General features: G+C 36.4%; 1 protein-coding gene and 1 non-coding gene across 2 annotated transcripts; one reads left to right on the top strand and one right to left on the bottom strand.

Annotated features, from left to right (window-relative positions):
• The first annotated feature begins 302 nt into the window (after window positions 1-302).
• LOC133321097 (integumentary mucin C.1-like) lies at window positions 303-2,647 on the top strand. The gene is made up of 2 exons (XM_061530196.1): window positions 303-939; window positions 2,439-2,647. Exons 1-2 carry the CDS (start codon window positions 303-305, stop codon window positions 2,645-2,647), a joined length of 846 nt encoding a protein of 281 aa, XP_061386180.1.
• Window positions 2,648-6,177: 3,530 nt separating this feature from the next.
• Window positions 6,178-6,249, bottom strand: Trnac-gca (transfer RNA cysteine (anticodon GCA)). The gene has a single exon. It is a non-coding gene; the product is annotated as a tRNA-Cys (tRNA).
• Window positions 6,250-23,665: the final 17,416 nt, after the last annotated feature.

The following is a 23,665-nucleotide window of genomic DNA, read 5'->3' as shown; positions in this document are numbered from 1 at the left end:
AAATAGTTTTTAAAAATCCACGCCTTGTTGGCCATTGTAAAAAATATTCTTTAAAAAATCCACGTTTTGTTGAAAACTATTGGAAACCTATTCTTTAAAAAATCTACGGACCTTGTTGGCCCTCCATAAAATTCTATTTTAAAAATCCTCGCCGTCTTGGCCCTTCAATTTTTTTAGTTCACGCCACCCAAAATTCTTTTTAAATTTTACCAAACCCTAACTATAACCTATCTCTCTCTCTCCTTTCAGTTGGCCACGCACAATTACAATGTTATGTCTGTGAAAATTGTCCCGACCCGACAATGGTAGAAATACCAGTTGTGACCTGTGATGAAGAATATTTTGCAGCGGGGCCACCAGACACAAGTACAACGGAACCTACAACCATAGGCAGTACACTACCACCGTCAACAATTACCACAGAGAGTACTCCTGCCATTACCACCGATTCTCCCACCACAGAAGAAACAACCATGCCCACAACAGAACCAATGACACCAACACCAACCACTACAACAACTACGGAACCCTCAACCACTTCTACAACAACAGAAATTACAACCACAGAAGAACCTACCACAACAACAACAACAACCTCTACCACCACCACCACTACAACAACAACAACTGAACCTCCTACAACAACAACAACAGTAACCACGACAACAGAAGAACCCACACCTACAGAGGCCAAACCACCAACACCCACAACCTACTTCCCAGCCACCTCGGTGCCAACACCACCCAATACCGGTACCATTCGACCCATTGTCGATGTCCAGAATTCAAGTAACACACAAAATGATACCGGCGCAGCCGCAGATAGCCTACAGGAAAAATTGACAAATAAAAATTATGTCACATCGGCTGCCTTCAGACATCGTCAATTGCGTAACGTTAATGAGTACACCTATCATTGTTATAAGGTGTTAGCTGATGGTGAGTAATAGGCGAATGTTTTTTTTTTTTTAGAATAATACATACCAAAATTAGAAATACTCAAGAGGTTCTCTATTGATGGAAAACCATCGATATATCCTCTATTTTCAATAAAATTCTTAAAAAAATCCTCGATAACCATAGGTCCCTGAAAAGTATTCTTAAAAAATCCTCGATAAGCATAGGTCCCTGAAAAGTACTCTCAAAAAAAATATCCTCGATAAGCATAGGTCTCTGAAAAGTATTCTTAACAAATCCTCGATAAGCATAGGTCCCTGAAAAGTATTCTCAAAAAAAAATCTTCGATAAGTATAGGTCCCTGAAAAGTATTCTTAAAAAATCCTGGATAAGTATAGGTCCCTGAAAAGTATTTTTAAAAAAAAAATCCTCTATAAGCATAGGTCCCTGAAAAGTATTCTTAAAAAATCCTCTTCTTTAAAAAATCCACGCCTTGGTTTGAGCCCCTGAAAAAATATTCTTTAAAAAATTCACGCCTTGGCTATGGTCCCAGAAAAAAATATCCTTAAAAAAATTCACGCCCTGGCTATGGTCCCAGAAAAAATATTCTTTAAAAAATCTACGCCTTGGTTTGAGCCCCTGAAAAAATATTCTTTAAAAAATCCACGCCTTGGCTATGGTCCCAGAAAAAATATTCTTTAAAAAATCCACGCCTTGGCTATGGTCCCAGAAAAAATATTCTTTAAAAAATCCACGCCTTGTTTGGTTGAGTCCCTGAAAAAATATTCTTTAAAAAATCCACGCCTTGTTTGGTTGAGTCCCTGAAAAAATATTCTTTAAAAAATCCACGCCTTGTTTGGTTGAGTCCCTGAAAAAATATTCTTTAAAAAATCCACACCTTGGTTTGAGCCACTGAAAAAATATTCTTTAAAAAATCCACGCCTTGGTTTGAGCCCCTGAAAAAATATTCTTTAAAAAATCCACGCCTTGGTTTGAGCCCCTGAAAAAATATTCTTTAAAAAATCCACACCTTGGTTTGAGCCACTGAAAAAATATTCTTTAAAAAAGCCACGCCTTTGAGCCCCTGAAAAAATATTCTTTAAAAAATCCAAGCCTTGTTTGGTCGAGTCCCTGAAAAAATATTCTTTAAAAAATCCACGCCTTGTTTGGTTGAGTCCCTGAAAAAATATTCTTAAAAAAATCCAGGCCTTGTTTGGTTGAGTCCATGAAAAAAATATTCTTAAAAAAATCCACGCCTTGTTTGGTTGAGTCCCTGAAAAAATATTCTTTAAAAAATCCACGCCTTGGTTTGAGCCCCTGAAAAAATATTCTTTAAAAAAATCACGCTTTGTATAGATCCCTGAAAAAGTATTCATTATAAAATCGACGCCTTGAAAAATATTCTTTAAAAAATCCACGCCTTGTTTAGGTTCCCCAAAAAATATTCTTTAAAAAATCCCAGCCTTGGTTAGACCCTGAAAAAATATTCTTCAAAAATCCAATTTCTAAATAATATATTTTTTTAATTATTTTCATTTCAGTTAACGGTACAATGGTGACAAATCGTGGCTGCTCTCGTGTCAAAACCATGGAATCGGTTTGCGGTCAATATCGTGAAGAACATCCCAAACAGCAGTTGAATAAATGTTATCCTTGCTCCAACTCACGTTGCAATGGCAGTACAGCCCTCAGCGTTTCAATATCGGCGTTGATTCTAGCTCTCATAGCTGTGTTATTGCAGAGACAATAAATATTGGAACACGTTGTAAGATAACAAAATCATGGAAGTGAAGAAAATTTGTATTCAAAATTGTTCGTTATATTGTAATTGTTATCCAATTTTGTTTTCCAAATTGTTAGCCTAGAAACCCATGTAAAAAATTACACTATTCCCATTTAGTGATATCTTCAGGCCTTAGCATTTAGTTAGCCATTAGTACATTACAGCCCTATTTGAATTAAAAAAAAATCTGATATGAAATTATTTTCTGGAAATTGTTTCAAAATTTTCTAAACGATTTTTCTTTCAAAATTGTTTTTAGCAAAACTTGTTTTCTTTGGCATTAATCCCCTGTAAATAAAACAAAAACTTACAAGGGAGTTCAAAAAAAAATATTAAATATTTTTTCACTAGAGAAAATATTAACAAATATTCTGTTTTTTTGGCATAACTTTTTTTAATTTTCTAGAAAATATTTCATTCGGATTGATTATAATAGGGCTGAATAAAAAATATTAAATTATGGCAATGGTACCTAAATCCACCTAGAAAATAATTTTCAATTTCAAATAATGAAAAAATTAACTACAACAGATATTGTGTAAATCGGTGTTGAAGTTTTGGCATATCCATATATCCTCCACCACCCCACTGCATCTGGAAACACCTTGGAGGCCAATAACGCAACGAACGCACACCAAAAGAACCCCAGCATTAAACAAGAACAACGATAGCAACAACACATTCGAATTATATACATACAGTACATATATATATATATTTTTAAAAATAATTAGATATTATTAAAACAGACTCGTACATAGATATGTATGAATTTTGTTATATAAACATATTTTTTATACATATAAGAATTTTTATTAACTTACTTTTATATAGTTGTACCATAAGTATTCGATTTAAAACCACAAAAATAAATCAGCAAAATAGAAAAAAATTTAAACACAGAGAGAAAAACAAAATACGTCATAATCTCATTTGAAGATAATCCATAAAAAAGTAATTAATTGTAGTTATTAATAATAAGAAAATAAAAATAATAAATAAAAACAAAAAAATATTTAAAATTTAGTTTTATTAAAACATTAAAAATTTGTAAAATTTGGATCCCTGAAAAATTAATCTTTAAAAAATCCAAGCCTTGTTTGGTTCATGAACAAGTTAATCTTTAAAAAATCCACGCCTTGTTTGGTTGGATCCCTGAAAAATTAATCTTTAAAAAATCCACGCCTTGTTTGGTTGGATCCCTGAAAAATTAATCTTTAAAAAATCCACGCCTTGTTTGGTTGGATCCCTGAAAAGTTAATCTTTAAAAAATCCACGCCTTGTTTGGTTGGATCCCTGAAAAATTAATCTTTAAAAAATCCACGCCTTGTTTGGTTGGATCCCTGAAAAATTAATGTTTAAAAAATCCACGCCTTGTTTGGTTGGATCCCTGAAAAATTAATCTTTAAAAAATCCACGCCTTGTTTGGTTGGATCCCTGAAAAATTAATCTTTAAAAAATCCACGCCTTGTTTGGTTGGATCCCTGAAAAATTAATCTTTAAAAAATCCACGACTTGTTTGGTTGGATCCCTGAAAAATTAATCTTTAAAAAATCCACGCCTTGTTTGGTTGGATCCCTGAAAAATTAATCTTTAAAAAATCCACGCCTTGTTTGGTTGGATCCCTGAAAAATTAATCTTTAAAAAATCCACGCCTTGTTTGGTTGGATCCCTGAAAAATTAATCTTTAAAAAATCCACTGTTTGGTTGGATCCCTGAAAAATTAATCTTTAAAAAATCCACGCCTTGTTTGGTTGGATCCCTGAAAAATTAATCTTTAAAAAATCCACGCCTTGTTTGGTTGGATCCCTGAAAAATTAATCTTTAAAAAATCCACGCCTTGTTTGGTTGGATCCCTGAAAAATTAATCTTTAAAAAATCCACGCCTTGTTTGGTTGGATCCCTGAAAAATTAATCTTTAAAAAATCCACGGCTTGTTTGGTTGGATCCCTGAAAAATTAATCTTTAAAAAATCCACGCCTTGTTTGGTTGGATCCCTGAAAAATTAATCTTTAAAAAATCCACGCCTTGTTTGGTTGGATCCCTGAAAAATTAATCTTTAAAAAATCCACGCCTTGTTTGGTTGGATCCCTGAAAAATTAATCTTTAAAAAATCCACGCCTTGTTTGGTTGGATCCCTGAAAAATTAATCTTTAAAAAATCCACGCCTTGTTTGGTTGGATCCCTGAAAAACTAATCTTTAAAAAATCCACGCCTTGTTTGGTTGGATCCCTGAAAAATTAATCTTTAAAAAATCCACGCCTTGTTTGGTTGGATCCCTGAAAAATTAATCTTTAAAAAATCCACGCCTTGTTTGGTTGGATCCCTGAAAAATTAATCTTTAAAAAATCCACGCCTTGTTTGGTTGGATCCCTGAAAAATTAATCTTTAAAAAATCCACGCCTTGTTTGGTTGGATCCCTGAAAAATTAATCTTTAAAAAATCCACGCCTTGTTTGGTTGGATCCCTGAAAAATTAATCTTTAAAAAATCCACGCCTTGTTTGGTTGGATCCCTGAAAAATTAATCTTTAAAAAATCCACGCCTTGTTTGGTTGGATCCCTGAAAAATTAATCTTTAAAAAATCCACGCCTTGTTTGGTTGGATCCCTGAAAAATTAATCTTTAAAAAATCCACGCCTTGTTTGGTTGGATCCCTGAAAAATTAATCTTTAAAAAATCCACGCCTTGTTTGGTTGGATCCCTGAAAAATTAATCTTTAAAAAATCCACGCCTTGTTTGGTTGGATCCCTGAAAAATTAATCTTTAAAAAATCCACGCCTTGTTTGGTTGGATCCCTGAAAAATTAATCTTTAAAAAATCCACGCCTTGTTTGGTTGGATCCCTGAAAAATTAATCTTTAAAAAATCCACGCCTTGTTTGGTTGGATCCCTGAAAAATTAATCTTTAAAAAATCCACGCCTTGTTTGGTTGGATCCCTGAAAAATTAATCTTTAAAAAATCCACGCCTTGTTTGGTTGGATCCCTGAAAAATTAATCTTTAAAAAATCCACGCCTTGTTTGGTTGGATCCCTGAAAAATTAATCTTTAAAAAATCCACTCCTTGTTTGGTTGGATCCCTGAAAAATTAATCTTTAAAAAATCCACGCCTTGTTTGGTTGGATCCCTGAAAAATTAATCTTTAAAAAATCCACGCCTTGTTTGGTTGGATCCCTGAAAAATTAATCTTTAAAAAATCCACGCCTTGTTTGGTTGGATCCCTGAAAAATTAATCTTTAAAAAATCCACGCCTTGTTTGGTTGGATCCCTGAAAAATTAATCTTTAAAAAATCCACGCCTTGTTTGGTTGGATCCCTGAAAAATTAATCTTTAAAAAATCCACGCCTTGTTTGGTTGGATCCCTGAAAAATTAATCTTTAAAAAATCCACGCCTTGTTTGATTGGATCCCTGAAAAAATATTCATTAAAAAATCCACGCCTTGTTTGATTGGATCCCTGAAAAAAATTCTTAAAGAAAAATTAATCAAAAAAACTCTTAAGGGGACACCCGGGTTTGAACCGGGGACCTCTCGATCTGCAGTCGAATGCTCTACCACTGAGCTATATCCCCACATTGAGAGTTGCAGCCGACTCTCATTATAACACTACTATCGTAATGAAATATGCGTGTATTTATTTATTGTTTTGTTGTTCTTCTTCATCATCTTCTTCGTCGTTGTTGTCGTCATTTAGTTGAGTGATAAGCGCACCACATCATAACTTATAGTCGATGTACATGAGTCAGCAAGAGAGAGAGAGAGCGAATTCTTTTAGCCCCATCAGACTGATGGCGTTAACATATGGTCGATGTGGATAACACACAACCACACAGAATTTTGTGCTCCAACCTATTCCAATGGCTGTGGCAAAATAATTCGCAAAACAGGTATTCAAAGGTGTCACGAAAAGCGTGGCATATTTTATGGGTTCAAATAAAAATTTGGAATCAAAGTGGGGATTTTTTAATATTTTTAAGGGGTAAATTATTTAAGAATATTTTTCAGGGTCTATCAGCCAAGTCGTGGATTTTTAAAGAATATTTTTCAAGGTCAAGGCGTGGATTTTTTAAAAAATATTTTTTCAGAGCCTAGCCAAGGCGTGGATTTTTTTTAAGAATTTTTTTTTTTCATGGTCTAACAAAGGCATGGATTTTTTAAAGAATATTTTTTCAGGGTCTAACAAAGGCGTGGATTTTTTAGAGAATATTTTTTCAGGGTCTAACAAAGGCGTGGATTTTTTAATGAATATTTTTTCAGGGTCTAACAAAGGCGTGGATTTTTTTAAGAATTTTTTTTTCATGGTCTAACAAAGGCATGGATTTTTTAATGAATATTTTTTTAGGGTCTAGCAAAGGCGTGGATTTTTTAAAGAATATTTTTTCAGGGTCTAATAAAGGCGTGGATTTTTTAATGAATATTTTTTCAGGGTCTAACAAAGAAATGGATTTTTTAATGAATATTTTTTCAGGGTCTAACAAAGGCGTGGATTTTTTAATGAATATTTTTTCAGAGTCTATCCAAGGTGCGCATTTTTTATTTATTTATTTTTATACCCTCCGCCATAGTATGGAGGGTAATTTTGTCATTCCGGTAGTAACTCATCGAAATATTCATTTCCGACCCTATAAAGTATATATATACTTGGTCAGGGTAAAATTCTAAGACGATCTAGCCATGTCCGTCCGTCTGTTGTAATCACGCTATCTTCCGAAGGAATTGAGATAGGGTGCTGAAATTTTGCACATGTTTGTCTTTTGTCTACAGGCAGGTCAAGTTCGAAGATGGAATATATCGGTCCACGTTTAGGCATAGCTCCCATATACCAGTACCCCCCAATTTTCGGTATTTTGGGGTTCTTGAGCGCGTTTTTATCCGAATACGCTGAAATTTTGTGCATTGGGTTCTTATTGAGTACTTAATGTCTCCACTAAAAATTATAAATATAGGTCCACTTTTTCTGATAGCCCCCATATAACGGTACCTCCTAATTTTCAGTATTTTGAGGGTTTTGATCGTACTTTTCCACCGCATTGGCTGTAATTAAGTATTTTAAGTTCCTTATAGGTACCAAATCTCTCCACAAAAAAATTATAAATATAGGTCAATTTTTTCGGATAGCCCCCATATATGGGTACACTCAATTTTCTGTATTTTGGGGGTCTTGAGCGCATTGTTGAACCGAATTCGCTGCAATTTTGTATTTTGTAGTCGAATATGATAACAAATCTCTCCACCAAAAATTATTAGTATTCGCCCCATTTTTGGGGTAGTCCCCATATAACCCCATTTTTATACCCTTCACCACACTGTGGTACAGGGTATTATGTCTGTGTGCATATGTTTGTAACAGGCAAAAGGAAACGAGATAGACCCATGGTTCCTTTTGAGAATATGCATAGAATCACTTTTTAAGTCGATTTATGCATGTCCGTCCGTCTGTCCGTCTGCCTGTCTGTCCATGTATTTTTGTGAGCAAAGTACAGGTCGCATTTATGATCCGATATGGATGAAAATTGGCACAGTTCATTTGTTTGGCCCAAGGACGAACCCTATTGAAATTGGGAAAAATCGGTTCAGATTTAGATATAGCTCCCATATATATTTTCGTCCGATTTAATGGAAACGGTCCCTATATATCTTTCGATTTGCACGAAATTTAGTACAGCCTAATCAATTAGGCCTAGAATGATATCTGCCAAGTTTCGTGAAAATCGGTCCAAATTTAGATATAGCTCCCATATATAGTTTCGTCCGATTTCATGTAAATGGTGCCCCAAAGTCCCTATATATCTTTTGATTTGCACGAAATTCTGCATAACGTACTGAATTAAGCCTCGAGTGATGTCTGCCAAGTTTCGAGAAAATCGGCCCCGATTTAGATATAGCTCCCATATATAGTTTCGTCCGATTTTATGTAAATGGTGCCCCAAAGTCCCTATATATCTTTCGATTTGCACGAAATTTGGTACAGCCTAATCATTTTGGTCTAGAATGATGTCTGGCAAGTTTCGTGAAAATCGGTCCAGATTTAGATATAGCTCCCATATATAGTTTCGTCCGATTTCATGTAAATGGTGCCCCAAAGTCCCTATATATCTTTCGATTTGCCCGAAATTGTGCATAACGTACTGAATTGAGTCTAAAATGATATCTGCCAAGTTTCATGAAAATCGGTCCTGATTTAGATATAGCTCCCATATATAGTTTCGTCCGATTTAATGTAAATGGTGCCCCAAAGTCCCTATATATCTTTCGATTTGCACGAAATTTGGTACAGCCTAATCATTTGGGTCTAGAATGATGTCTGGCAAGTTTCGTGAAAATCGGACCAGATTTAGATATAGCTCCCATATATAGTTTCGTCCGATTTCATGTAAATGGTGCACCAAAGTCCACATATATCTTTCGATTTGCACGAAATTTGGCGTACTGAATTTAGTACAGAATGATGTGTGCCAAGTTTTTGTGAAAATCGGTTGACATTTAGATAGAGCTTCCATATATTATAGATTGCTTTTAAGAAATTGACGCACCAAGGGACCAATATATGGCTGATAGGAACAAAACTTACTGAAATTAGTGTAACCTAACCTGTGATTAGTTTCGTTGAAATCGGTTCATATTTGGATATAGCTTCCATATATATTTTCACCCGATTTTAAGTAAATTGGGCATCAAATTCCTCACGTTAGTCAGATTGGCATCAAATTTTGCACAACGTACAATATTGAGCATAGAATTACGTAGTTGCGTTTTCTAGAAGTACAGACATAGCCCAACGGATGACCTATTGATTTTTTTTGAAGTCGATTTACATACTTTTGTCCCATTGTAACAAACGAATGACATGTTTATGGATAGATCTAAGTCGATTCACATTTAGATAAATATCACATATTTTATTTCATCCAATTTCATGTTATTAGCTCTGTTTAATATACTCATAGTGGTGAAGGGTATCATATAGTCGGCCCCGTCCGACTTTACTACTTTCCTTACTGGTTTATTAAAATCGTTATCTGATTTGTTCCGTGTTTTGGGGTTTGTTCTAAACTCTGTTGTAATCTTTTCACCTGCGTATAGAACGTAAAGTTCGATAATTAACTATATATGAACTATAACCCGCATTTAGACCTGTGCGGGAGGTACCAGAAGGAGTGGACCGATGTTCCCAATCTTCGAAATTGAACTACGTTTGGATGAAATAGTATGATGGATGAAAATTTAAATTTTCTGAATCGGATTTTGTCCAAAGAAACATGGGGTATAAAACAAATATATTTCGATGAGGCACATTTTTACCGTGTCAAAATGTATACACCCTCATCAGCCATAGGGCTAAGGGTATATTATCCATTAAAATTTTTTGAAATTGATATTATGGTTTACATAATCAGTTTGTAGAAATGTCGGTTTGGTATTTTCTCTATATTGTCATTTCAAGTACCTGTCATTATATATATGGTGGAGGGTATCCAAAGTTCAGCCCGGCCGGACTTAACGCTTTTTCACTTGTTTTTTTCTTGCATTTTATAAACAATGTGTGGATTTTTTAAAGAATATTTTTTTTTTTGGGAAATACAGACATTTTTCGAAGTTATCTAGTCGATTCATAGATGTAAATAAATGTTGTTTTCATTTTCGTTATTTTTCTACTTCATTCATTCCATATTATCTCGTACGTTATTGCCTGACAAGATTATTTTCTCCAGAAAAATATCGTCGAATAATTATTATGTCTGAAGTTGCAATTAATATTGAAGAGCTTGTCTCATGGGCTTATGGAGAATATTAGTGGTAGAAATTATCACCACTTCGTACAGTATACACAGTAGTCGGGAATAATGACATCGGAATATGATGATATCAAAATATGCCAAAAAAATGCTATAAAGCCTAATTAAAACCATCAACAAAGTAGTGCGAACACTTAATTGTCAAAAGAGATAGTGAATAGTGTCGAGATTATAATGCCAAGAACTTTTGTAAAGTATACTGTTTGATAGATTAGAATTCGAGAATTCGAGTATATAGGCAATACATATTCTGCAAAATATTAAAGTTCCGTATAAAGTAGATTAGTTGAAAAGGAGATCAAGTTGGGCTATATGGGCCGACTTTTATGTTTCAACTGGGTCAAACTATGTATATCCTCCACAATGACTTACTTACTTAGCTCGTCGGTCTTTTGCGCAGTACTTTCAATTTGAAAGATCATATTTGGCAATGTTGTCTTCCACTTGGTCTTTCCATCTTATTCGTGACCTTCCCCTTCTGCGTGAACCATCAGCTGGTTCGCTTTTATATGCCTTCTGGGCTGGGGCATCTTCATCCATTCTCACAACATGACCTAGCCAACGTAGTCGCTGCAGCTCAATACGTCTAACAATGTCGATGTCCGAGAATAGCTGATACAACTCATGGTTCATTTGACGGCGATATTCACCGTCAACGCAGGTCGGCCAATAGATTTTTCGTAGAATTTTTCTCTCAAACACTCCAAGAGCTGCATCATCTGCTTGCGCAAGTACCCATGCTTCAGATCCATATAACGGCACGGGTAGTATCAGCGTCTTGTAGAGTGTGAATTTGGTCTGGCGGGAGGTGGCCTTGCTTTTGAGTTGTTTGCTCAGACCATATTTGCATCTGTTGGTCATCACTATCCTTCTCCGAATTTCAAAACTGATGTCATTCGTTTTGTTTATGGCGGTACCAAGGTATATGAAATCTTTGACAACCTCAAAGCTGTAGCTCTCAAGTTCTCACCCACCTCCTCCACAATACGGTGGGTACTATTCCATGGTAAATTACTGCCAAGAGAAAACGAAATATCAAATTACAGATTCTCAGGTGGGAAAATTGTGGCAGAACCTTGAACAAACATGGACCTACATTGAAAATGTTCTGTGAAAAAGTTATTTACCGAATATGGTTCTAGGATAACAAATTACAGCTGCTTTATAATACTAAAATATAGTACCCGAAGGAGTGGACCAATGGGTCCCATCTTCGGACTTGATTTAGACTTGGTAATTATTATAGGATGTTCAATGTTGGGTTCAAATCGGATAGTCCGTTCGAATCATATTATAAAATTAATTTGTTGAAAAATTCTGACCACTATGTAGGTACCAGAAGGATTGGACCAATATTCACTATCTTCGAACTTGAACTAAGTTTAGAAAAAAGAGACCATGGAACGCCACACAACAATTGCCGAGAGAAAATTATTACTTCACCATGATAAACTAGGAAAATAGCGGAAATGCTCCATATTACTCGACCTACTCGCACCAGCGAGAAAAAAATATTCAATATAGGGGACGAAAAGTGGTTGCTCCGACAAGTGGCCGATAATCCAATATTAAGTGCACCTAATTTTTTTTTAATCGCAGAGAAATATCTGGAAAAGAAATGCAACCCAGAAACAATTCGAAGAATTTTGCCTAAGCATGATTTTCATGGTAGAGATGCACTGAAAAAGTCATTCATAAAATCGAATAATCCGATTGGAGTTCGTTCAGGAACACGAAAAAAGATTTTGCATTTTGGAAATCTCTTATTTTTTCCTGATGAAACCAAGTAAGGTATGGAGCAGGGCGAATAAAGTCGTGGACCCTAAGCCCACAATTCCGACCGTAAAGCACGGAGGGGGGTCTGCAATGGTATGGGGCTGTATGATTTACTATTTAAACATAATTTGAAATTTAGTCTTGAAAAATTGAGATTGAGGACAACATTTAATTATATCAAAATAATGACCCCAAACACAAGATCGTACAAGAATGGATGTTTTATAATTGCCCCGAAAGTGATTCATACACCTCCTCAGTCCCTGCATTTGAATCCTTTAGAAAAAATATGGAGTATTTTGGAGAAAAATATTAGAAGCCATAACATCTCAAGCACAACAAGTCCGAAAATGCTTTACAAGTAGAATGTGAAAAATGCAGACAACTTGGAAAAATCTATGCCGGCAAGGTAGAAAGCTGTAAAAGATAACAAGGGATATCATATTAAGTATTAACTATCCAAAAAATCCATCCACATGTACATTTTAATTATTAAGTAGAATTTGTTTTTGATATAGGACAATGTTTTGACATAGGCTTCAACTTAATATTCCGCTCCATGTTTGTTATTTTGAAAACAATTTGCTGCATTTTCCTGAAGGGGTTGTAATTTGGCATTCCGAGTTTTTGCAGGGTGAATGACATATTTGATAAAGATCCCGCACAATTTTCGATATCATGGACGTGGATGTAATTTACTTCTCCCCAGAAAATGTTTAATTTTCGGTATGTTGAAATATCTGGCCCTGTTTTCCCACCTGTACATCTGTTTTTTTTTCTATTTAATTTATCAAAGCATCAGAATTAGTATTGCATACAGACTTCTGTAGCATGTATAGACAAACTCAAAGTTGAGAGACAATTTTTTACTATTTTTTATATCCTTCATCACACTGTGGTGGTACAGGGTATTATGCCTTTGTGCATTTGTTTGTAACAGGCAAAAGGAATCGAGATAGACTCATGGTTCCTTTTGAGTATATGCATAGTATCACTTTTTGAGTCGATTTATGTATGTCCGTCCGTCCGTCTGTTGATGTTAAATTGTAAACAAAGTACAGGTCGCATTTATAATCCGAATCGGATGAAATTTGGCACAGCTCATTCATTTGGCCCAAAAATCGGTTCAGATTTAGATATAGCTCCCATATAAATTTTCATTCGATTTAAGGCACCAAACTCCCTATTTATCGCTCGATTTGCACACATGATGGTACATCCTACTGCACTAAGTCTACAATGATGTGTGTTAAGTTTCGTGGAGATCGGTTCAGATTTAGATATAGCTCCCATAAATATTTTCGTCCGATTTAAGGTAAATGGTGCACCAAAGACCCTATATATTTTTCGATTTGCACGAAATTTGGCACAGCTTACTGAATTAAGACTAGAATGATGTGTGCTAAGTTTCCTGAAGATCGGTTTAGATTCAGATATAGCTCCCATATATATTTTCGTCCGATTTAAGGACAATGGTGTACCAACGTCCCTATATATTTTTCGATTTCCTTGAAATTTGGTACAGCGTACTATATCTACTGAGTTAGATATAGCTCCTATATACAGTTTCGCCCGATTTTAGGTAAATGGAGTAGCAAAGTCCCTGCAAATCTTTTGATTTTCACGAATTTTTGCATAGCGTAAAAAATTAACAGCCTGTTTTTGTAAAATTCTAAACGAACGAATTCGAGTGACTTACGACCAAACTCCTTGGTTTTGAAAAATATGTCATTTATTTTTGTTTTTTAATCAGAAAAACTTTATAAAAATAAATAAAGGTTTGGTCGTAAGTCACTCGAATTCGTTCGTTTAGAATTTTACAAAAACAGGCTGTAAGTCTAGAATGATGTGTGCTGAGTTTCCTGAAAATCGGTTCAAATTTAGATATAGCTCCCATATATAGTTTCGCCCTATTTTAGGTAAATTGTGCACCAACGTCCCTGAAAATCATTCGATTTGCACGAAATTTGGCATAGCGTACTTAATTAAGTCTAGAATGACGTGTGTTAAGTTTCGTGAAAATCGGTTCAGATTTAGATTTAGCTTACATATAGTTTCGCCCTATTTTACGTAAATGGTGCACCAAAGTCCCTAAAAATCAGTACTGAATGAAGTATGAAGTCATTCTGATTGAGATTAAATTTTAAACCGTGCAGCATATAATATAGCGTGTGTCAGGTTTGCTTTAAATAGGCGACATCTGTTAGGATACATATGTAGAATATACACAAAGTGGTGAAGGGTATCATATAGTCGGCCCAGTCCGACTTTACCATTCTCCTTACTGGTTTACTTTTAATTTTTGCTCTCCTGCTCTCTCAATTTAAAAAAAAAAATGATAAGGACATCAATTATTTGACAATGAGTGATCTAAATAAACTGCAAAATCCCCCCAGCGCTCACTTGAATGCTTATCAATGGCATGTGGAGAATCCGTAATTGTCATAATTAATATTATTATCAATTTGGCATTTGTCTCCTGTCAAAACAAAAAAAAATGGTGTGAAAAATTAAATGATTTAAAAATGTCAGTGATATGACTAATCGAAAAATATTCGTATATTTGTTTAGATGTCAATAAATACAGTTGAATCGTTCCGGAACGAACTAGTTCAAAGCAACTGTTCAGCAGAAGGGACGGTCGGTATTACACACGACAATGCAATTGGTATCAATTTAAAGGTAATCACTCCTCTTGGATATACTATCAACTTATTGGGTCTATGTCATTCAGGAGTAAATATATACGCCATAAAATACAAATTTTGTAATTTTCAACACAAAAGTCTGGGTCCATTTGACCCGCTAAATATTGACCGATCTTTATCAAAACAGGCATGCTTATTCTTTGGCCCGATCCCCTTCTCCATGCAAAAATTCGCGGGTCTTCATTGGCCAGAACCCATCCTACATGCAAAATTTCGTGAAGATTGGTCCATAACTGTGGCCTGTATCGTGTTTACAAGTTATAATGGACAGACGGACGGACGGACGGACACACATGTCTAGATCGACTCAGCTAGTCGAGATATGACGATCGGTATACTTAAAGGTGGGTCTAGGACCAATATTTCGCGGCGTTACAAACTTTTGGGGTTGCAAAAGCTATAATACCCTGACAACATAGTTGTGTAGGGTATAAAAAATCATTGCAGAAAATGTTCGATATAATTCGAAAGAAACTCGCCACATTTCGGTATTTTTTAAAGTTTAGCCGTATCTCTTCAACGAAGTGGCAATAATTCGGTATTCTGAGTTTTTTCATTGAAACTTTCAGATATGGTTCCATGTTTTTGACATAGCCCTTTATATCATCGTCTCGCTATTTTGAACCGAATTGGTAGAAGTTACTGAATATTTCCGGGTCCTTGGAGGGTAAAAAATATCTTTAGCGAAAATGTTCATAGGTAGAGAGCCAGCCTCCAATTATTAGTTGTAATTGCAGAAGTTTTAGCTACGAACTTGAGCAGAGGCTATAGTCTGTGAGTGATCGCCTATAAACTTGATCAAAGTTCTTCGGTAGCACGGGTAGCAACTGTGACCCCTCGTCTCCGGATCATACTTACTTAGCTGGCTTGTGACAGAACGGTTGTTCCATAAGCCTTGCTTAAAACAGATTTCCAAGCGCGTCGGTCATGTGCGCAGCTCTTCCAATTTGAAAGACCATGTTCCGAAATTTTGTCTCCCACTTGTTCTTTCCATCAAATTCGTGTCCTTCCCCTTCTGCGCGAAACATCAGTTGGCTCGCTTTTATATGGCTTCTGAGCTGGGGTATCCTCATTAACATGGCCTAGCCAACGTAGCGCTACATGTCGGACTATGAGGACGTCCGAGAATATATGGTACAACTCATGAGTCATTTGACGGCGATATTCACCGTCGACGCAGATTGTCCCATAAATCTTTCGAAGAATTTTTTTATCAAACATACCAAGAGCTGCCTCATCTGTCTGCGCAAGTACCCATGCTTCAGATCCATATAACAGCACGGGTAGTATCGGCGTCTTGTAAAGTGTGAATTTTGTCTGACCATTGGCTTCCGTCGTTCACACAGCACGCTGGATATCATTGACCATTGGCTTCCGTCGTTCAGTCTTTGGGATGCATTCTAGCCTCTAGCTATTTTACTAATCAGATGGTGGATGCTCCTGACCAGCTTCTGACCATCAGTCTTAAATAGTTCGGCTTGTAACCCATCGGCACCTGCTGCTTGACATTATTTTGGCTAGGTGGTGTACATTCTATACCGTCATCTCCGCCGCCACTATTTGATAACAGAAGTTTTACAAAATGCTCCTTCCTCGACACGCTGTCTGTATCTGTCAGCAGGTGTCCTTCTACTGTTGCTACTTTCTGCAGGGTTTCTCTATAATCAGCGTTTTTCACATCGGTAGCATTACGACACTCCTGAACGTACCATGGTGGTTTTTCGTACCCAAGTGTTGCTTTTGCTGATCAAGAGAAATCGAGATGATTGAAGCTGGCGCTGCTAACTACCATGTTTTTGCTACCGCGAAATCAATCCACATCATGCCGTTATCTGATGTTTATTCATGGACCTATTATAAAAAAATCGGACCTTTCATAAAAAAATCTGAATATTCTGCACATGGTGTGCTGGGTATAAAAAGTTCGGCCCTATTGAATGTAACGACTTTTGTTTATTTACTGTTTAGTTACTTTGATAATTTATAGGGTCGCAATGGGTGTATCAAAGAAAATGTTCTCAACCGACCGAACTTAACGACGTTATAAATAGTTTTTAAATTACATTGACAATTTGAAAGATCTCTGGAGCCCTAAATACTGCACCTCTTAAGAAATATACTGATTTATTGCAATAATAAAATTAGTAAATATGTAACAGCATAATTGGATGGGGTGACCATGAACACAGAAACGCACCCACATCAATGGTGTAGGTGAGTGGCGAATAAATCGCGAAATTTCATGTAGGTCCGTTTGTGTTTATAGTTCGTATATCGTTGGCATTGAATATGTCGTAAAATCTATACAATGTCAATGGAATTCAATGATAAATTTTATGCGGTTCTTTGTCGGCTGTTATCGATGACGTTAACAGCTGAAAGATAAGAATTTACCTCCAAACAAGAAAACAAGAATTCAGGTATTTTGGAATGATTTATAATAGATGGTACTTTATATTGAGAGCGCGATCCTGCAAAATTGAGAGTGACTCATCAACGTGTTAATAATTTGTTATTTTTTTTTTTTGTAGAACTTGCGCCATTGTTAATTCAAATGGTAGTAGTTACTGATGGTCTCAATGTCTATTTAGAGCAGAGATATGTGCGTGTTCGGCTATGACCATGACCGAAGGTCTTCGATATCATGTGTGTCAGGCTATTTTTTTTTGTCCCTGGATCTGGCTGATAGTTTGGTGTTGGCTCCTTGGTGAGCATCGTAATGCCTTTGATATATCGCGAGTAGATCTTCGGCTGAATATGGTGACAGAGCCCTGACCCATAGAAGATGGAAATCCTAGATGGGCTTGGTCCCTCATCCAAGAAGGTGATAACTTCCAAATACTTGTGATCAATTAATACTATCGCACAATCCTGTTTGGTACTATCTGGTGATTGTGTACAAGTTCTGATACAGGCGTATGGACTTATAGGGGTTTCCAAATCTATTTCATCCTCAAGGGGGTTTGGCAGATTCCCAACAGAATATATCATTGTAGAGAGTCTGCAACTATTTGTTCTAATGGTAGTAATATCGGCTGCAAAGCTGAGCAGACCATGACCGAAGGTCTTCGATATCATGTGTGTCAGGCAAGTTTTTTTTATTTATTTATTTATTTTTTTTTTGTCCCTGAATCTGGCTGATAATTTAGTGTTGGCTCCTTGGTGAGCATCGTAATGCCTTTGATGTATCGCGAGTAGATCTTCGGCTGAATATGGCGACAGAGCCCTGACCCATAAAAAATGGTAATCCTAGATGGGCTTGGCCCCTCATCCAAGAAAGTGATAACATCCAAATGCTTGCGATCAATTAATACTATCGCACAATCCTTTTTGGTACTATCTGGTGATTGTGTACAAGTTCTGATACAGCCGTATGAATTTGTAGGGGTTCCAAATCTATTTCATCCCCAAGGGGGTTAGGCAGATTCCCAACAGATTACATCATTGTAGAGAGCCTGCAACTATTTGTTCTAATGGTAGTAATATCGGCTGCAAAGCTGAGCAGAGATTATAGTCTTTGGGTGATTGGCTATGAATTGGAACGAAGATATTCGGTAGCATGGGTTTCAGTGGTTTCTCTGTCCCCGATTCTAGCTGATAATTTGTTGTTGACCAATGACTGTGGTCGATGTTGTACCAGGTGTCTGACCAATAGAAAGATGAGTTTTAGATAGGTTCGTCTCCTCACGTCCAAATATGTGTGATCAACTGATACCTGTACAAACCTGCTGGTTCAGTGTTTCTGTCGTCGTAAGATCTTGACAGTTGCCTGTGGCTTTCATTACCTATCTGATGATTGTTCCATTGTAGAGAGACTGTAATTATTAGTTCTAATGGTGCGAAGATGAGCAGAGGCTCTAGAAAGAAGGTCGTCGATAGCATGGGTGTCAGACGCATCCTGTCCCCGCTTCTAACTGACAGTTTGGTTTTGGCCCTTGGGTTTTTCGCGAACAAAGCTCCGGCATTAATTTAGTTTGACTAAATATTATCTCCTTTAAACAGGAGACCCGCAGCAAGACATTCACTACCATTGTTAAACGAAAAACCACTGTTCGCTAAGTGAACATGGTTCCCTGGGTAACATCGTGATGGTCGGGATAGACTAGACTAGTGCTTTGGCTCAATGTGGAGTTCCACTGCAGACTGGTGCCTGCCCCATATAAAGACAGAAGTTTTAGATTACGTCTAATTTTAGTAATTTTGGCTACAACGCTGAGCGAAGTATATAGTTTGTGGGTGATCGGCTATAAACTTGGCCTCTCTGTATCCGCTTGGAAGTTTGATGTCGGTAACTTAAGAAACATAATGATGGATGTGGTTTGTCACCTCGGCTCAATGTGGAGTTGCACTACGACCGAATGCCTGAGACATAGAAGGCACGAAATTAAGATGACTAGCTTCTTCATTCAAGAAGGTGATCAAGTCCAAATTTATGAATCATGGATGAGTACGCATATGAGTCCAAGACAAAAAGTCTAGCCATCTCCAACTTCCTGAAGCAAATTGTAGAAAATTAACCCCCATTCAGGGAGGTAAAACATAATTTCGAAAAACAGCCAGTGAGGCGAGCAGTATAGTCGGATGGGGCCGACCATATGCTACCCTACACAACTTCCACGAAAATCTAACTTTCTGTGATTCTATGATCTCAGCTTGGGCAATATTTCGAGATATTTGCACCCTCTTGACCGACTAGAGGTCAACAAATATTACTAATATTCCGTATAGCCCTTCTAATTAGTAGTCCAGATTCCCTTCACCGTGGGTTGTGTTGTGATGTTTGGCTTTCAATTGTGGCCTATAGATCGACCTGAAAAAACACAAAAAATAAGTTTTCGGTCCAATTCGTCCCAAAATTATTATCTGATCATCTACTATCAGATAATAATAATATATCCACTCCTATTGGATATACTATCAGCTTGTCGGTTCAATATATACGCATAAAATATAGCATAAAAATGTTGTCATTTTTCACATAAAAGTCAGGGTCCCTTTGACCCGCTAAATATTGACCGATCAGTATCAAAACAAGCATGTTTATTCCTTGGCAATATCTCCTTCTCCATGCAAAAATTCGCGATGTTTGGGTCATAATTGTGGCCTCTGGAGCGACAAGAAAAACCGACAAAAATTAAGTATTTGGTCCATTTCATCCCCTAAATATTAACCGATCTTTATAAAAAATAATAGGGGTTTTCATTGGCCAGAACCCATCCTACGTGCAAAATTTCGTGAAGATTGGTCCATAACTGTGCCCTGTATCATGTTTACAAATTATAATGGACAGTCGGACAGATACACATGTCTAGATCGACTCATCTAGTCGAGATATGACGATCGGTATACTAAAAGGTGGGTCTAGGATCAATTTTTCGCGCCGTTACAAACTCTTGGGGCTACACAAAGCTATAATACCCTGACAACATAGTTTTGTAGGGTATAAAAACGGCGCCTATTTGACAGACCCAGATGTGCATTTGTTGGGTAATCGTTGTACAGCCCTGACTTGACGCCCAAAGGCTTATTTTTATAAAAATGAGTTCTCAATTATTTTCGCTGAGAAATATTAGTGTAGAAACGGTATAGATTGGCCTCTTTTCGCTCCATTTCGACGACTTTTATCACATGTAGGTCCATGCTTTAAGATTCTGGTAAGGTGAAAAAATTTTTGCAGTTAACTATCAATATCGGTCCATGTTTAGACATAGCCCCCATATAGCCATAACGACACCCCTTTTTTGGTGTTTTTGGGACATTTAAGCCGAATTGGTTATAATTTGATATTTTGGGATCTCCGTGGATGTCAAATTTTATCAATACATATCCACGGGTTGGTATAGGCGCCCATACGACAGTACCATTTAATTTTAGGTATTTGAGGGACTGTAATTTAGCATTCTGAATCCTTGGTGGGTTAGCCAATTCTTCACAGAATATTGTAAATATATGTAAGTCTAGGTTTCTACACAAACCCCATTCAAAGGTCACGCAATATGCTTAAGCTAAAGGCTACTTTTCCAACCTGAGTATCTGTAATTTGTATTTGTATTTTCTCCTGGCCGTCATTTACCATTGCATAGTCCCACACAAATGAGACCTGATCAATTTGTGGTATTTTGAATGTGTATCGTTGTGGGGAGTGCATGAAAAGTTTGTCTCAGACCAACTTAACCCCAGGTACTAAGCCGTCGTGGATCTAATCTTAATTAAGGGGATAAAGTTTGAGAAGCCCTTCAGCCGTCACTAGATGCTGACACAATAAATCGGCTATATCTTCTTGAGATTTTCTCTTGAAATGTTGTAGGGACATTCTTGAATTAGTGTAGATTCTAATTAAATAAAAAAAATTACCCCCAGAATAGGGAGGTCCCCTTAATAGAGACTTTAACCAAGTCGAAATAAAAAACCGTCGTGGGTCTTTATTCAAAACGAGTTTTAACTACGGCGGAATAAAGAGCCATCGGTTTTATCTGAACCGAAATAAAGAGCCGTCGTGGCCGTTTATTTTAAAAGTGACCTTTATCAAATCGAAATAAAGGGTCGCCGTAGGACTTTATTAAAAGAAAAGTGATTTTAGCTGAACCGAAATAAAGAACCATCGTGGACATTTATAGAAAAGTGTTTTAACCGGATCGTTACAACAAACAATTTCTTCATCATACGTCTCCAGTTATTTGTAGTACCACCAGCCGTACCGGAGCAGCAGTAGAACAGAGCCAAACGTTGCGGACTTCAATCGCAGTAATAAAAGTATCTTTGAATTATATAAATTTATAAATAAAGCGAAGTGATCTGAAAAAAGAACTAAAATTAAACCGGATCTGTATCTGGTAAATATTATTTCACTTTAATCAGGCAGCGCATGTTAATTCATAATTTATTCGAAATTTTTTTATTTATATTTTTATACCCTTCACCACACTGTGGTACAGGGTACTATGTCCTTGTGCATATGTTTGTAAGAGGCAAAAATATTCGAGATAGACCCTTGGTTCCTTTTGAGAATATGCCTAGAATCAGTTTCTGATTTGATTTATGCATGTCCGTCCGTTCGTCTATGTGTTTTTGTGAGCAAAGTACAGGTCGCATTTATGATCCGATATGGATGAAAATTGGCACAGTTCATTTGTTTGGCCCAAGGACGAGCCCTATTGAAATTGGGAAAAATCGTTTCAGATTTAGATATAGCTCCCATATATATTTTCGCCCGATTTAATGGAAACGGTCCCTATATATCTTTCGATTTGCACGAAATTTAGTACAGGCTAATCAATTAGGTCTAGAACGATGTGTGTTAAGTTTCGTGAAAATCGGTTCAGATTGAGATATAGCTCCCATATATAGTTTCATCCGATTTTATGTAAATGGTGCACCAAAGTCCTTATATATCTTTCGAATTGAACGAAATTTGGCACCGTACTGAATTAGTCTCTATATATCTTTTGATATATAGCTCCCATATATAGTCCTGCATATATCGTACTGAAATTTGGCACAGCGTACTGAATTGAGCCTAGAGTGATGTCTGCCAAGTTTCGAGAAAATCGGTCCAGATTTAGATATAGCTCCCATATATAGTTTCGTCCGATTTCATGTAAATGAAGCACCAAAGTCCCAATATATCTTTCGATTTGCACGAAACTTGGCATAACGTACTGAATTGAGCATAGAGTGATGTCTACTAAATTTCGTGAAAATCGGTCCAGATTTAGATATAGCTCCCATATATAGTTTCGTCCGATTTTATGTAAATGGTGCACCAAAGTCCCTAAATATCTTTCGATTTGCACGAAATTTGGAATTACGTACTGAATTGAGCTTAGAGTTATGTCTGCCAAGTTTCGTGAAAATCGGTCCAGATTTAGATATAGCTCCCATATATAGTTTCGTCCGATTTTATGTAAATGATGCACCAAAGTCCCTATAAATCTTTCGATTTGCATTGAGCCTAGAGTGCTTTATGCCAAGTTTCGTGAAAATCGGTCCAGATTTAGATATAGCTTTCATATATAGTTTCGTCCGATTTTATGTTTAAGATTCACCAAAGTCCTTATAAATCTTTCGATTTGCACGAAATTTGGTATAGCATACTGGATTGATCCTGAAATGATTGATATATATATATATATATATATATATAATGTAGATGATATACCAAAGTTCTAACATTGTATACATCGATTGATTTTAAGTAATTGACGCACCAAGGAATCAATAGGCTGATAGGAACAAAACCTACTGAAATTAGTATAACCCAACATGTGACAAGTTTCGCTGAAATCGGTTCATATTTGGATATAGATTCCACATATATGTCCGATTTTAAGTAAACGGTTCAAATGGTGTTTGTCAAATTGACATGAAATTTTGCACAACGTACAAAATTGAGCATAGAATAACGTAGTAGGGGTTTACTAGAAGTACAGACATAGCCCAACGGCCCAACATTTGTCACATTGTAACAAACAAATGGCATGCTTATAGATTGATCTAAGTTGATTCACATTTAGATAAATATCACATATTTTAGTTCATCACATATTTTAGTTCATCCAATTTCATGTTAATTGTTCTGTTTAATATACCCATAGTGGTGAAGGGTATTATATAGTCGGCCCCGTCCGACTACTTTCCTTACTGGTTTTTAAACAAGGTTCGGATAAAAGGATGATGGAAACATCCAAATATCGATTTTTTGTCATTGG

Source organism: Musca vetustissima, unplaced genomic scaffold (assembly GCF_032173495.1).
Source record: "Musca vetustissima isolate MV318-11 ecotype Yass unplaced genomic scaffold, APGP_CSIRO_Mvet_v1 utg26201, whole genome shotgun sequence".
NCBI lineage: Eukaryota > Metazoa > Arthropoda > Insecta > Diptera > Muscidae > Musca > Musca vetustissima.
Note: the sequence above shows the minus strand (reverse complement) of the source record. Positions and strands in the feature narration are given on the sequence as shown.

Excerpts from the sequence above, each read along its gene's own strand:
- LOC133321097 (XM_061530196.1), top strand. The coding sequence starts at position 303 with ATGGTAGAAATACCAGTTGTGACCTGTGATGAAGAATATTTTGCAGCG. Across the intron at positions 940-2,438 it reads TTATAAGGTGTTAGCTGATG|TTAACGGTACAATGGTGACA; the intron begins GTGAGTAATAGG and ends TTTTCATTTCAG.